At 54.8% G+C, this 13,381-nt stretch overlaps 1 protein-coding gene across 2 annotated transcripts in view; it reads left to right on the forward strand.

Moving 5' to 3' along the window:
* The first annotated feature begins 1,960 nt into the window (after window positions 1-1,960).
* A1BG (alpha-1-B glycoprotein) overlaps window positions 1,961-13,381 on the forward strand; it is a 23,785-nt gene continuing 12,364 nt past the window's right edge. Inside the window, exons 1-8 of one of the 2 annotated variants that reach the window (XM_037818947.1) lie at window positions 1,962-2,085; window positions 2,172-2,207; window positions 2,278-2,556; window positions 2,897-3,169; window positions 3,418-3,714; window positions 4,137-4,433; window positions 5,077-5,364; window positions 5,716-5,873. In XM_037818947.1, coding sequence (XP_037674875.1) covers window positions 2,052-2,085; window positions 2,172-2,207; window positions 2,278-2,556; window positions 2,897-3,169; window positions 3,418-3,714; window positions 4,137-4,433; window positions 5,077-5,364; window positions 5,716-5,723 — 1,512 coding nt within the window. In that variant the 5' untranslated portion in view covers window positions 1,962-2,051 and the 3' untranslated portion in view covers window positions 5,724-5,873. Of the gene's footprint in view, window positions 2,086-2,171; window positions 2,208-2,277; window positions 2,557-2,896; window positions 3,170-3,417; window positions 3,715-4,136; window positions 4,434-5,076; window positions 5,365-5,715; window positions 5,874-13,381 lie in introns of those variants that run through there. The other variant, XM_037818946.1, reaches the window with a different exon arrangement.

Consider the following 13,381-nt stretch of genomic DNA (forward strand, 5'->3'; position numbering starts at 1 on the left):
CGGGCCTCTCCCAGCCATCTCCCACCCCAAAGTAACCCCCATCCCGACTCTGACACCACAAGTTCCTTTTATCTTGTTTGGAGCGCCGCAGAACCGTGCGGTGTGCGCCATGTCTGCCTCTCTCGGCTAACCCTGTCCCCTCCGTGCTGCTGCGTCCAGCGTGTCCCGTGTTCTCTCTCGTGCTGTTGTGTTTGTGTGTGGCTGCGTCATGTGTACTTTCCACTCTGCTGTTGTCGCTCCCTCTTCCCCCTGCCCTTGGGGGAGCCTGCGGTGGGGAGGCCCCAAGAGTGCCCCCCAGCCTCCTTCCCTGCACCCCGCGCCCCCGGTGACTCTGGCCACAGTTGCAGGTTGAGCGTCTCGTGGCTTCCGCCTCCTGAAGGTTCCCTGCTGGACCTGCCTGGCCCGGCCTCTCCCTCACCAGCCATTCGTGATGCCCCACAGCCTCTGCCCCCGGCCCCCCCATGGTCACGTGCAGGTGCCTCCTCGTGCCACCTCCCGTGCCGTTCCCTGGGGTCCGGTCCCCCAAAGTCCCGAGCCCGGAGCTGCGCGGCTGCCTTGGCTCTGGGCTCCGGAAGGATCTTTTCACTGGGCTGGGAGGCGGGTGCAGCCTGTCCTCAGGCTCCCGGGGATGTTGCCTCTTTGAAGCCCCCCCTGGGCCCAGGGGGAGGGGGAGCAGCCCCTGCCCACCCCCCGGCGGCTTCCCACAGGACACCTCGAGCCCCAAGCTCCTGGCCACCCACCTCCTGCCCTGCAAGGCTAGTGTTCCCTGCACACCCTGCACAGGGGGATGCAGCCCTGGGGTTCTGTTTGCATTTTGGGGACCCATTACAAGTTCCTGGTACCCCAGCAATGTCAGCGCCCACGATCGTGAGGGAGGCTGTAGCTGCCGCCCGAGGGCTCACCCGGAGAGCAAACCCGGCGGACAAGGACGGCCCCTCGGGAACGCTGGGAACATCCTCCCGTCAGAAATCACACATTTTCTCACTGTTCGCCCTAAAGGGAGGCCCAGCCAGTGTGCTGGATGAGGTGGTTCCCCAACGATGGCCGGAGGGGACACTTCCCTTCCTCAGGGCGAGGCGGGGTCCCCGGGAGAGCCGCCCCGGCACAGGCCCCAGGTGCATGGGAGGGACGTGGAGGGAAGAGAGATTCGGAGCTGCTGGCCCTGGGGTCGCGGCAGCTGCACGAAGCCCCCTGAGCTCCTGGAGCTGGTCTCAGGCTGGGGCCGAGGACGCGGACAACAAGCAACGGGAATGAGGCGGGAGCGAGGAGCGAGCCTGGAGGGGTGCGAGGGCTGCGGTTTGCAGATGGGCCGTGGGGGGCCTGAGGCTTCCTGGGGCGGCGTAGAACAGCGGAGATTTACCCGCACGACTGGAGACCAGAAGCAGAAATCACGTCTGGGGCTGAAACGCAGGTGCGGACGGGCAGGGGCTCCCGAGCTCCAGGAGAGGCTGCCGCTGTGGCCACGCTGCTCCTTCCTGTCTGTCTGTCTGTCTGTCCGTCTCCCCTGCCTCACGCTCATAAGGGTCCCCGTGGGTAACCCAGGATGTTTCCTGCTCCGGATCCTGAATTCACAAGTTCTGGGGTCTGCACCTGATCTGTTTGGGGCACCGCGCAGCCTGCCCAGGGCCCCCGGGAGGGGCTGTCGGGCCCATGGGCAGGAAACCCAAGTGGGAGGTTGGGGCTCTCCTGCTCCCCGCGGTGCAGGCAGATGTTTTAGTCGTGATTCCCGTGCTCCTTCTCCCGCCTCTGTGGGGGCCAAGCCATGGCCGAGATGCCCACACCCTAACCCTGGAGCCACGACTGCGTCTCCTTAGGTGGTCGGAGGCACCTTGCACGTGTGGGTGAGTTGAGACCTTGGGGTGGACGATGATCCTGAGGCCCTGCTCGGACACCCAGCGGCTGCCCTTTGTCCTCCCCCCACAGGCCCGGCCGCCTTCCGGGAAGCACGAACAGGGGAGAGGTCAGTGGCCCTTGCCCACCCCCACTGTCCTTGCTCCCGGCTTTATCAGCCCAGGCGCCTCCTCACGGGAGGCGGCACGGAGGAGGGCACCATGGCTGTCCTGCTGGCCTCCCTGCTGCTCTGGGGTGAGGTGTCCTGGGCGCTGGGGGCCCCTGGGTGGGAGGGGGTGGGGAGGGCCAGGAACAGGGTCTCACGGGCACCCTCTCCGCAGGCCTGGTGCTGGGCCCGGAGACCGAGGCGGCTGTCTGTGAGTGCGGGGCTGGGGCTGGGGGTGGGGGGCACAGCCAGGGCGCCGCGCTCACCCCTGTCCCCCACAGACGTGGAGACCCGGCCGAGGCTGTGGGCAGAGGCCGAATCGCTGCTGGAGCCCTGGGTCAATGTGAGGCTGACGTGCCGGGCCAGCCTGGACACCCGGGACTTCCAGCTCTTCAAGGACGGGGTGGCCCAGGAGCCCGTGCACTTCGATGAGCTGCGCACAGAGCACCAGTTCCCGCTGGGAGCAGCGACCCACGACGCACGGGGCCTCTACCGCTGCCGCACGACCCTGGGCGCCGGGTGGACGGGGCTGAGTAACCTGGTGGAGGTGACAGGGACAGGTGAGCAGGGCCGGGGAGGGGCCGGGGGGGCTCCTTCCCCCACTTGTCATCCTCCCTGTCCCCTTCCCTGAGCAGCCAGGTGGCCTCGGGCAAGTCACCAAATGTCTCTGAGGCTGTTTCCCCATCTACAAAATGGGCATGCTCTGTGAAGAATAAATCCCCAGGAAAGGCTGAGGGCCGCCGGGCACACAGCAGGGGCCCGGTCAGTGTCTCCTTGCTTTGCAGCCCTGTCTATTTACAGTGCCTTCCACCTCCCAGTTCCCTCTTACATTTCCACCTGGGTCACCCATCGCCCCCTGGTTCTGCGGGGCACCCATCGTTCTTGCCCCTTCTCGCACAGAGTCCCTGCCCCCACCCTTGCTTTGGGCGGATCCAGTGTCCTGGATCACACCCGGCCTGAATGCGACCCTGCTGTGCCGCGGGGAGCTGCGGGGCGTGACCTTCCTCCTGAAGCGGGAAGGCGACAAGGACTTTCTCGAGGTTGCCGAGAGCCCAGATGACGTGGAGGTCACTTTTCCGGTCCACCGCGCCAGCAACTACACCTGCAGCTACCGGACTCATGCCACGGGCGCCCCCTCGGAGCCCAGCGCCGCCGTGAGCGTCGAGGAGCTGGGTGAGCACGTGCACCACCCGGAGGGCTTCCCGGAGGTGGAGGCAAGGGAGGCCCGGGCGGCGTCCGTCTGCACCCCGCGCGGAACATCCCCGCCCAAGGCCGCACGGTGGCCTGGCCTTGGGCGGGTGGGAGGTGGCCACGAGGAAGGGGCTCCGGGGCTCCCGCGGCGAGGGCGGAGTAGCTCTCGCCGGGAAGGGTGTGGGAGGCCGGGGCTCGGGCCGCCCGCAGCGACCGTCCGCGCCTTGCAGCGGAGCCGCCCGCGCCGAGGCTGGGCCTGGACAGAGACGCCGCCGGCGTGGTGCGCCCGGGTGCCGCCGTCACCCTGGTCTGCGAGGCGCCCCTGAGCGGCGTGGAGTTCGAGCTGCTGCGGGGCGAGGCCGCGGTGCCCGCGCCCCGGATGAGCACCAGCCCCGAGCGCATCTTCTTCCTCCTGGAAGCGCCGGCCCCGGGCCCAGGCGGCCCCTACACCTGCCGCTACCAGCTGCGCGCCCCGCAGGCCGTTTGGTCCGCCCGCAGCGCGCCCGCGGAGCTGCTGCTGAGCGATGGTGAGCTGGCCCGGCCTCAGTTTCCCCCCTGAGAGAGCGCCGGTGGTCGGCAGGCCTGGGAGCGCACACCCGCAGCGGGCTGCGAGCCCCTCGCCCCGCGGGGCACTAGGAGCCCAAACGCGGTTGAAACATCCCGCACCCCGCCACCGGGTGTTTGTATAGTCAAAGCAATGAACAAGAAACGGTGGAGGGGTGCGCGGGAGGGCCCAGGAGCGCGGGAGGCCGGGTGCGGGCTGCGGTTCCCGCAGGTGGTCCGGGCGGGCTTCCCCACGGAGGCGGCCGACCCTCGAGGCGGGGGCGCGGGCAGCGTGGCGGCCCCGAGGCCTCAGCGCCTCTTCCGTGCAGCTTCCCCTCCGCGGCTGGGCGCAGGGACAGCGCCGGCCCCGCCAAGCGCCCCGCACCAGCCGCGTCCTCCCGCGCAGGGACGCTGCCCGCGCCCGAGCTCTCGGCGGAGCCCGCGGGCCTGAGCCCCGCGCCTGGCGCGCTGGTGCAGCTGCGGTGCCGGGCGCCCCGGGCCGGCCTGCGCTTCGCTCTGGTGCGCGAGGACGCGAGCGGGTCCCGGGTGCACCGGCGCCTGCGCCCCGCGGAGGCCGAGGCGGTCTTCGAGCTGCGCGTCGTGTCGGTGCGGGACTCGGCCAACTACAGCTGCGTCTACGTGGACCCGCAGCCGCCCTTCGCGGGCTCGGCGCCCAGCGCGCCCCTGGAGCTGCGCGTGGCGGGTGAGCGGCGGGGCAGCCAGGGCCTCTTCCCGGCGGCAAAGTGGGCGCCCGCCTTCCCGGGAGCGGGGTGCAGGGCCGCGGCCGGGGATCTTGGGGACACCTGGCGCTTGGGCTCCTTTCCCAAGGACTGAGGCTCCGCGGAGAGGCGTTTAAGAGCAGGGAGGCTGAACTCGGGGTTTCTTGTTCGAATCCCTGCCGGTTTTGCGCCCGCTCTTGCCTCAGTTTCCCTGTGTACACACGTCAGTTGCCACCACTATTGACTATTACCCCGCCCCCACCGGGCCTCGGCTCCCACAGGTGGGAAGCTAATGATTAATTGCCCCGGTTCCCGGGGGTCCCACTTGGTCCCCTGGTTTCCTCCTCAAGGTCCGGGAGGGGGGTGGGGGACACTGCGCCGCCAGACCGCGCCAGGAGCACTGTTTCCCCTGATTATTTCCTTCCTCCCCCTCATGCGTCCCGAGGTCCTGAGTGCGGATGCTGGGGACGCCCTAAAGCCTCGGGGCAGGCGCGGGTCTGGTGGGCCCTCAAGCTTGTGGGGCAGGGGAGGAGACGAAGGCAGCCAGGCAGGGGCAGCAGCTGGAGGGGTGGGGGGCCCAGCAGGCCTGGGCCTTTCGGGGGGCGACTGACCAGGCCCCGCCCTCAGGGCCCCTTCCGCGGCCTCAGCTGCGGCCTCTGTGGCGCGGCGCGGTGACCCCGGGCCGGGCCGCCGTCCTGCGCTGTGACAGCCACGTGCCCGAAGTCAGCTTTGAGCTGCTGCGGGAGGGCGAGGTGGTCGACGCCACGCAGCGCTGGAGCACCGCCCCGGAGGTGGACCTGGAGCTGACCTACGTGGGGCCCCAGCACGTCGGCAACTACACCTGCCGCTACCGCGCCTGGGGGCCCCAGCCCTTCCTGTCGGAACTCAGCAACGCCGTGGAGCTCCGGGTGGCAGGTGAGGGCTCCCTGGGTCCCAGCTCCCCTTTCCTGCCCATACCGTGCCGGCTGCCAGGAGGCCCCGGGTCGTCTCCCCGGCAGCTGGATAAGGTGTGTGGACTCTGCCTGGGTGTGTCGGGGACGTGTGGGCAGGAGAGCGGCAAGTGCAAAGGCCCCGAGGCGGGAGGTGGCTCGGCCAGAGGGAGGCCGTGGGCGGCGTCGCTGGCCGCTCACCGAGTCCTTTCTTCCCCGCGGAGCCTCGGAGAGGTCTCCCGCTGCAGGAGGGAGGTGGGCACAGGACCCCCGTCGTTGACCCTGCTCCCCAGAGCTCACCTGCCCCCTCATTTCCTTTTGTCAAATGTGTCAAAAGGAAGCTGATCCAGCTGCCAGTGGGATCCTCAGGAAGTCCCTTCTGCGACCTGGCTCCCATCCCTCCTGCTGGCCGGAGTCTGGGCTCCTCAAGAGGGGCTGAGGGCTCTCCACCCCCTCCTTCTTCCCAGGAATTAATAAATGTGAAGAGAGACTTTGTTTACAGTGTGTCTTCGGCCAGTGGGAGCAGATGAGCCCTGGAGGAAGGGGAAGGGGCTGCCGGGCCTGGGGCTGCACCCTGAGGCCCCTGGGTGGAAGGGCTGGGGCTGGATCACGGGCTCTCGTTTTTCAAGGCCCCCTTCCTCTGGCCTCTTGGAGCAAGTCCCCAGCAGGGGCAGCCTGGCCTCCGCCACGGAGCTGAAGGGTCCCCACCCCGGGAGGTGGCCCGAGGGGCTGTGAGGCGGGTCTCGAGGCCGCGCCTCCCGGACTGGGGTTCCGGGCAGCAGGAAGGGCCCGGTGACTTCCTGCTCTTCCCCTCCCGCCTCCTTCGCTCCCCGGGCCCTCCCGGGAGCAGGCGTGCGGGGCCTGGCGCACAGCAGGTGCTCACCGGTGCTTCATGGAGTGTCAAATGGAGTTTTTCCATTTCCTCTAAGTGAGCTTTACTTGCAGAGTTGTTCCTACTATTCATATAACCTTTTAATATCTACAAGGTCTGTGGTTATAGTTCCTTTTTCATGACTGAGGTTGGGAATTTAGGTCTTTTCTCTTTTTTTTCTTTAACAGTCTAACTAGGGATTTACCAACTTTATTATGACGAAATGGGGGTCAGAGACATGGCCAAGGTCACATAGCTAATAAGTTACTAGTCAGGGCTGGGCCCATTCCGGGGCCACACTCTGACCAGCTCCCCTGCATCGAGCAACGCACAGCCCTTGACTTCTGGGCGCCCCCAGCTGTGCCTGCAGCAGGTGAGAGGGCAGAAGGGGAAGTGGGGGCCGCAGCATGGCCTCCGTGGCCTTCCAGAGGTGCCTTCAGGTGAGCCCGGAAATGCTCCATTTGCACGTTGCAGAGGCAAAGCTCCCCAAGGACCTCGTGCAGGATTCTTTGTTGGCTCCAAGAAAGGAGCCTTTTCCCAGAGCCCCTTTACAGCGGTCCCTGTTTTTTGTTTTTACTTTTTCCCCCCAACTTTTTTTTTTTTTTTTTTTTCATTTTTATTGAGATTGTTCAGATACCATACAATTATCCAAAGATCCAAAGTGTACAATCACTTGCCCCTGGGTACCCTCATACAGCTGTGCATCCATCACACTTAATTTTTGTTCAATTTTAGAAACTTTTCATTACTCCAGACAAGAAATAAAGTGAAAGATGAAAAAAGAAAAAAAGAAAAGGAAACTCTAATCCTCCCCTATCCCTAACCAACCTCCCTCAATTGTTGACTCCTAGTATTGATATAGTACGTTTGTTACTGTTTATGAAAAAATGTTGAAATACTACTAACTGTAGTATATAGTTTGTAATAGGTATATAGTTCTTTCCTATATGCCCCTCTATTATTAACTTCTAATTGTATTGTCATACATTTGTTCTGGTTCATGAAGTGATTTCTAGTATTTGTACAGTTGATCATGGACATTACCCACCATAAAGAATCAGACAATACCACCAATGTCAAGTGTCTCACATGCCTCCCTTATCCCCCCCTCTTATCTGCATTCACCTTGGTATATCACCTTTGTTACATTAAAGGAAGCATAATACAATGATTCTATTAGTTACAGTCTCTAGTTTATGCTGATTGCATCCCTCCCCCAATGCCTCCCCATTTTTAACACCTTGCAAGGTTGACATTTGCTTGTTCTCCCTCGTAAAAGAACATATTTGTACATTTTATCACAATTGTTGAATACTCTAGATTTCACCAAGTTACACAGTCCCAGTCATTATCTTTTCTCCTTTCTTGTGGTGTCTCACGTGTTCCCCATCTTCCTCTCTCCACCGTATTCATAGTTACCTTTGTTCAGTGTACTTACATTGTTGTGCTACCATCTCCCAAAATTGTGTTCCAAACCACACACTCCTGTCTTCTATCACCCTGTAGTGCTCCCTTTAGTATTTCCTGTAGGGCAGGTATCTTGTTCACAAAGTCTTTCATTGTCTGTTTATCAGAAAATATTTTGAGCTCTCCCTCATATTTGAAGGACAGCTTTGCTGGATACAGGATTCTTGGTTGGTGGTTTTTCTCTTTCAGTATCTTAAACATATCACACCACTTCCTTCTTGCCTCCATGGTTTCTACTGAGAGATCCGCACATAGTCTTATTAAGCTTCCTTTGTATGTAATGGATTGCTTTTCTCTTGCTGCTTTCAGGATTCTCTCTTTGTCTTTGACATTTGATAATCTGATTATTAAGTGTCTTGGCGTAGGCCTATTCATATCTCTTCTGTTTGGAGTACGCTGCGCTTCTTGGATCTGTAATTTTATGTCTTTCTTAAGAGATGGGAAATTTTCATGAATTATTTCCTCTATTATTGCTTCTGCCCCCTTTCCCCTCTCTTCTCCTTCTGGGACACCAATGATACGTACATTATTGTACTTTGTTTCATCTTTGAGTTCCCGGAGACGTTGCTCATATTTTTTCATTCTTTTCTCCATCTGCTCCTTTGCGTGTAGGCTTTCAGGTGTTTTGTTCTCCAGTTCCTGAGTGTTTTCTTCTGCCTCTTGAGATCTGTTGTTGTATGTTTCCATTGTGTCTTTCATCTCTTGTGTTGTGCTTTTCATTTCCATAGATTCTACCAGTAGGTTTTTTGAACTTTTGATTTCTGCCGTATACAGGTCCAGTGCTTCCTTTACAGCCTCTATCTCTTTTGCAATATCTTCTCTAAACTTTTTGAATTGATTTAGCATTAGTTGTTTAAATTCCTGTATCTCAGTTGAAGTGTACGTTTGTTCCTTTGACTGGGCCATAACTTTGTTTTTCTTAGTGTAGGTTGTAATTTTCTGTTGTCTAGTCATGGTTTCCTTGTTTATCCAAATCAGGTTTTCCCAGACCAGAACAGAGGGAAGAAATATTCAGTATCTGGTTTCCCTGCGGGTGTGTCTTAGAAAATTGCTCCACCCTTTGATGCCTCGGGTCACTGTGCTTTTCTGCCCAGCAGGTGATGCCTGTTAGCCTATAATTCTTGACTGGTGTGAGGAGGTATGGCCCTGTTCCCCCAGGCTCTGGGGTCTGGTTCTGAATGGAAAGGGCCCCACCCCTTTCCTCCTAGAGAAGACAGACCCCCCAGGTGGAGGTCATTAGCATTTCAATGGTCTCTCTCTCTGCTTGTACTGTCTCCGCCCTTCCCCCCCGCCCCGAGTCACAGCCCTGGAAACTGAAAATGACTGGGGCTTTCTCCACTGAGCCGAAAAAGAAACAGATAGTCCCCTTCAGACCCAGTCAAGGCGACCCTCCGGCTCTCCCAGGTCAGTCGTCACCCAAAGCCTCTGTCTGTTTTTTGGGGCTGCATACCTGTAGTGAGCAGTTCACACTCGCTACTTAAAATCCCAGTTGGAGCTCAGCTGAGCTATATTCGCTTGCTGGGAGAGAGCTTCTCTCTGGCACCACGAGGCTTTGCAGCTCGGACTATGGGGGAGGGGGTCTCCCGACGTGGTTCCGCAGGTTTTACTTACAGATTTTATGCTGTGTTCTCGGGCATTCCTCCCAATTCAGGTTGGTGTATGATGAGTGGATGGTCTCGTTTGTCCCCCCGCAGTTATTCTGGATTATTTACTAGTTGTTTCTGGTTTTTTGTAGTTGTTCCAGGGGGACTGCTTAGCTTCCACTCCTCTCTATGCCGCCATCTTGCCTGCCCGTCCCAGAACAGTCTTTCCCCCCCAACTTTTAATTTTGAAATAATTTCAAACTTACAGGACGGCTGCAAAAATAAAACAAACGCAATGCAGAAAACTCTAATATACCCCCTATTTAGATACCCAGATTTACCAACTTTTAACATTTTGCCACATTTGTTGTACCTATTTTCTAAACATTTGAGAGTAGCTTGCATACATCTTGCTTCTTGAACACATAATATTTCTATGTATATTTCTTAAGAAAAAAGATATTCACTTATGTGACCACATTTAGTACAGTTATCAAGTTCAAGAAATTAACACTGAAATAAAGCATATAGTCTATATTCCAGTTTTTTCAATTGTCCCAATAATGTCTTTTGGGCATTTTCTCCTCCATTAGATCCAGTCTAGGATCATGGATTGCATTTAATCGTCATTGTTTCGTGAGTCTCGCTCTCTTTAAATTATGGAAACATTTACACAGCATAAAATTTCCCTTTTCAACCACTCCCAAACATACAATTCAGTGGGATTAATCACATTCGTAACGTTGTGCTTCTCTCACCACCATGCGCTATCAAAACCTTCCCATCACCCCAAACATGACCCCTGCACCCCTGATGCGATAACTTCCCATTGCTCCCACCCCCACTCTGGCAACCTATACTTCTCTATGAATTTGCATATTCTAGTTATTTCATGTAAGTGGAATCCTATTTGTCCTTTTGTGTCTGACTTACTTCACTCAACATGATGTCTAAAGGGTTCATCCACGTTGGAGCGTGTATGAGAACTCCATTCCTTTTTATGGCTGGATAATATTCCACTGTACATGTAAGCCACATTTTATTTATCCTAATTCATCTGTTGATAGACATTTGGGTTGATCCACTTTCTGGCTCTTGTGACTAGTGCTGCTGTGAACACTGGTTTTCTGTATCTCAGTTCCTGCTTTCACTTCAATTGGGTATATATCTGGAATAGGATTGCCAGATTACGTATTTGTTTTATGACTCAGGGTATGGTCTATTTTGGTGACTATTCCATGTGCACTTGCTTTTGAAGTCTAACTTGTCTGATATTAATATAGTTACTCCCGCTTTTTTCTGGTTGTTGTTTGCATGAAATATCTTTTTCCAACCTTTCACTTTCAGTCTATGTTTGTCCTTGTGTCTAAAGTGAGTTTCTTGTAGACAGCATATAGATGGGTCCTGTTTTTTAATCCATTCTGCCAGTCTGTGTCTTTTTATTGGGGAGTTTAATCCATTTACATTTAGTGTTATTACTATAAGGGCAGTACTTTCTACTACCATTTTGTTTTTTGGAATTTATATGTCATATCTTATTTTTTCCTCTCCTTTTACCTTTCCTGATAATCTTCATTTCTGCACTCTTCTCCAACTCTCTCTCTCCTGTCTTTTCCTATCAGCCTGTAGCACTCCCTTTAGTATTTCTTGTAGTGCCGGTCTCTTATTCACAAACTCTCTCAGTGTCTGTTTGTCTGAAAATGTTTTAATCTCTCCCTCATTTTTGAAGGAAAGTTTTGCTGGATATAGAATTCTTGGTTGGCAGCTTTTCTCTTTCAGTATCTTAAATATATCATGCCACTGTCTTCTTGCCTCCATGGTTTCTGCAGAGAAATCTGTACATAGTCTTATTGACCTTCCTTTGTATGTGATGGATTGCTTTTCTCTTGCTGCTTTCAGAATCCTCTTTGTCTTTGACATTGGACAATCTGACCAGTAAGTGTCTTGGAGTAGGTCTATTGGGATCTATTCTATTTGGGGTACGTTGTACTTCTTGAATCTCTAATTTTCTGTCTTTTATAAGAGTTGGGAAATTTTCAGTGAATATGTCTTCTATTACTCTTTCTGCCCCCTTTCCCCTCTCTTCTCCTTCTGGGATACTCATAACACGTATATTTGTGTGTTTCATGTCGTCACTCAGCTCCCTAAGACCCTGCTTATATTTTTCCATTTTTTTCACCATCTGTTCTTTTGTGTGTATGAATTCGAATGACCTGTCTTCCAGTTCACTGATCCTTTCTTCTGCCTGTTCAAATCTACTGTTGTGTCCCTCCATTGTGTTTTTCATCTCCTCCATCGTGACCTTCATTCCCATGAGTTCTGCCATTTGTTTTTTTAAGTTTATGAATTCTTCTTTATGGTCAGCCAGTGTCTTCTTAATATCCTTCAGCTCTTTTGCTATATCTTCCTTCATTTCATCAAATTTATTTAGCATTAGTTGCCTCCACTCTTGTGTCTCAGCTGAGCTATTAGTTTGTTCCTTTGGCTGGTCCATGTTTTCGTGTTTCCTGGTATGGCTTGTTATCTTAAGTTGTCTAGGCATCTGATTGTCTTGCTTAGTTTATTTTGGAGCTTGTTTTCTGTCTTTTACTTAGTGGTTTTCTTGTTGGTTGGCTTTGTTTTCTGGCCTCTGTTATTCAGTTCAACTTATTCTAGACCTCTAACTTAGGTTCTATTTAGTTGATCAGAATTTTTCTCTTCTTGTTTTTTCTGTTTCTTGCTCTGCCTCTATGTAACCTTTTTGTGAGTGGGTCTCCTCAGATATGGTCGACCCTAGTCAGATTTTCCCAGTCTAGTGAGGCCCAGGTCTCATTGGGAGGGTATGGAGTTTTCCTGAGAATGAGACCCTCCTATGAGGCCTTTAGAATTGGTGCTTTTCCTCTCCTGTCCAGCAGGTGACGCTGGCCAGCCCGCCGCTCCCCCACCAGTGTAAGGAGGTGTGGAGCCTTTAGTTCTCCTGGTGACTCTGATCCTGTCAGGGGCGTGGCTGACTGAAGCCGGAATCTGAATTCCAGCCCCTGGGGTCTGAATTCCCAGAAGGAGGACTGCCAGTTGAGCTGGGCCTCCCTCCACTCTCCCAATCCTCAGAACTCCAGTTGTCTCTCAGGGGCACTATTCCCTTCTCCCCTCTCCTCTTTGGGGCCTCTCCAGGTAGATTCCTTGGTCAGCCTGAGTTGCCAATTAAAGACGGGGCTGGAGGCCTTCAGTAGTGAATACGGAACTCAAAGACACTTTGGGTACTGTGTCCCCCCAAGCCCAGCCTAGTCCCTCAACCTGGGCTTTCCGATAGAAAATAACCATATATATTACTTTTAGATTAAAAAAAAAAAAAAAAAAAAAGTAGAAAAGAAATCAAGAAAAAGAAAAAAGGAAAAAAAAAAAAAAAAAAAGAGTCTCTTTTAAAAGTCTTTCCCCAGCCTGGAAGTTTTGTCAGTGTCAGAATAGAGCATTTAAAGATATGCTTTGGGCTATTGTCTGATAATTACTCTCCAACCGCTTCAGTTCCACCCCTGCCGGGGGCTACTGAAATGCAAAAAGATAAGGGATCAGTGAGAAGCCAGAAGGGACAAAATGTAGGGGAAAAAAAAATGGCTTTTTTGGAGCCTGGGAATGGGTGCCCGCTTTTACGTGCCCCCACTTCTCGGAGCCCAGCCCTTCTTTAGCACCCCAGCTCCCAAAGTTAGTTAATTAATTTGTTAATTAATTCTGCAGTTGAGGCTGGGTTGAGCCTCCCTTCTTGCCCTCAGCAGATTGCTGTTTTTTGATGTTTTTTTCCCCCCCTTTCAGGGAGCTGGCAGCAAGACAGTCTGTGAGGTCTGGGTGGGGAGGGGCGCCAGACCCCCGGTCCGGGGAACTTACAATGTTCGCTGCGATCTCAGCTTTTCCTCCAATTCCAAACTTGTGTCCAATGTGTTACTGGTTACTGGAGACCCCGAAAACACTGTTTCATATAGTTCTTGGGTAATTGCTAGCTGCTCTAGGGGAGAGACGAAATTCTGCTCCTCACCACTCCACCATCTTGCCTCCATGTGCACTTGAAAAGAAAGTGTATTCTGTTGTTAGGTGGAGTTAATCCAGTTGGC

The sequence above is a fragment of the Choloepus didactylus genome, chromosome 27 (genome assembly GCF_015220235.1).
Source record: "Choloepus didactylus isolate mChoDid1 chromosome 27, mChoDid1.pri, whole genome shotgun sequence".
Classification (NCBI taxonomy): domain Eukaryota; kingdom Metazoa; phylum Chordata; class Mammalia; order Pilosa; family Megalonychidae; genus Choloepus; species Choloepus didactylus.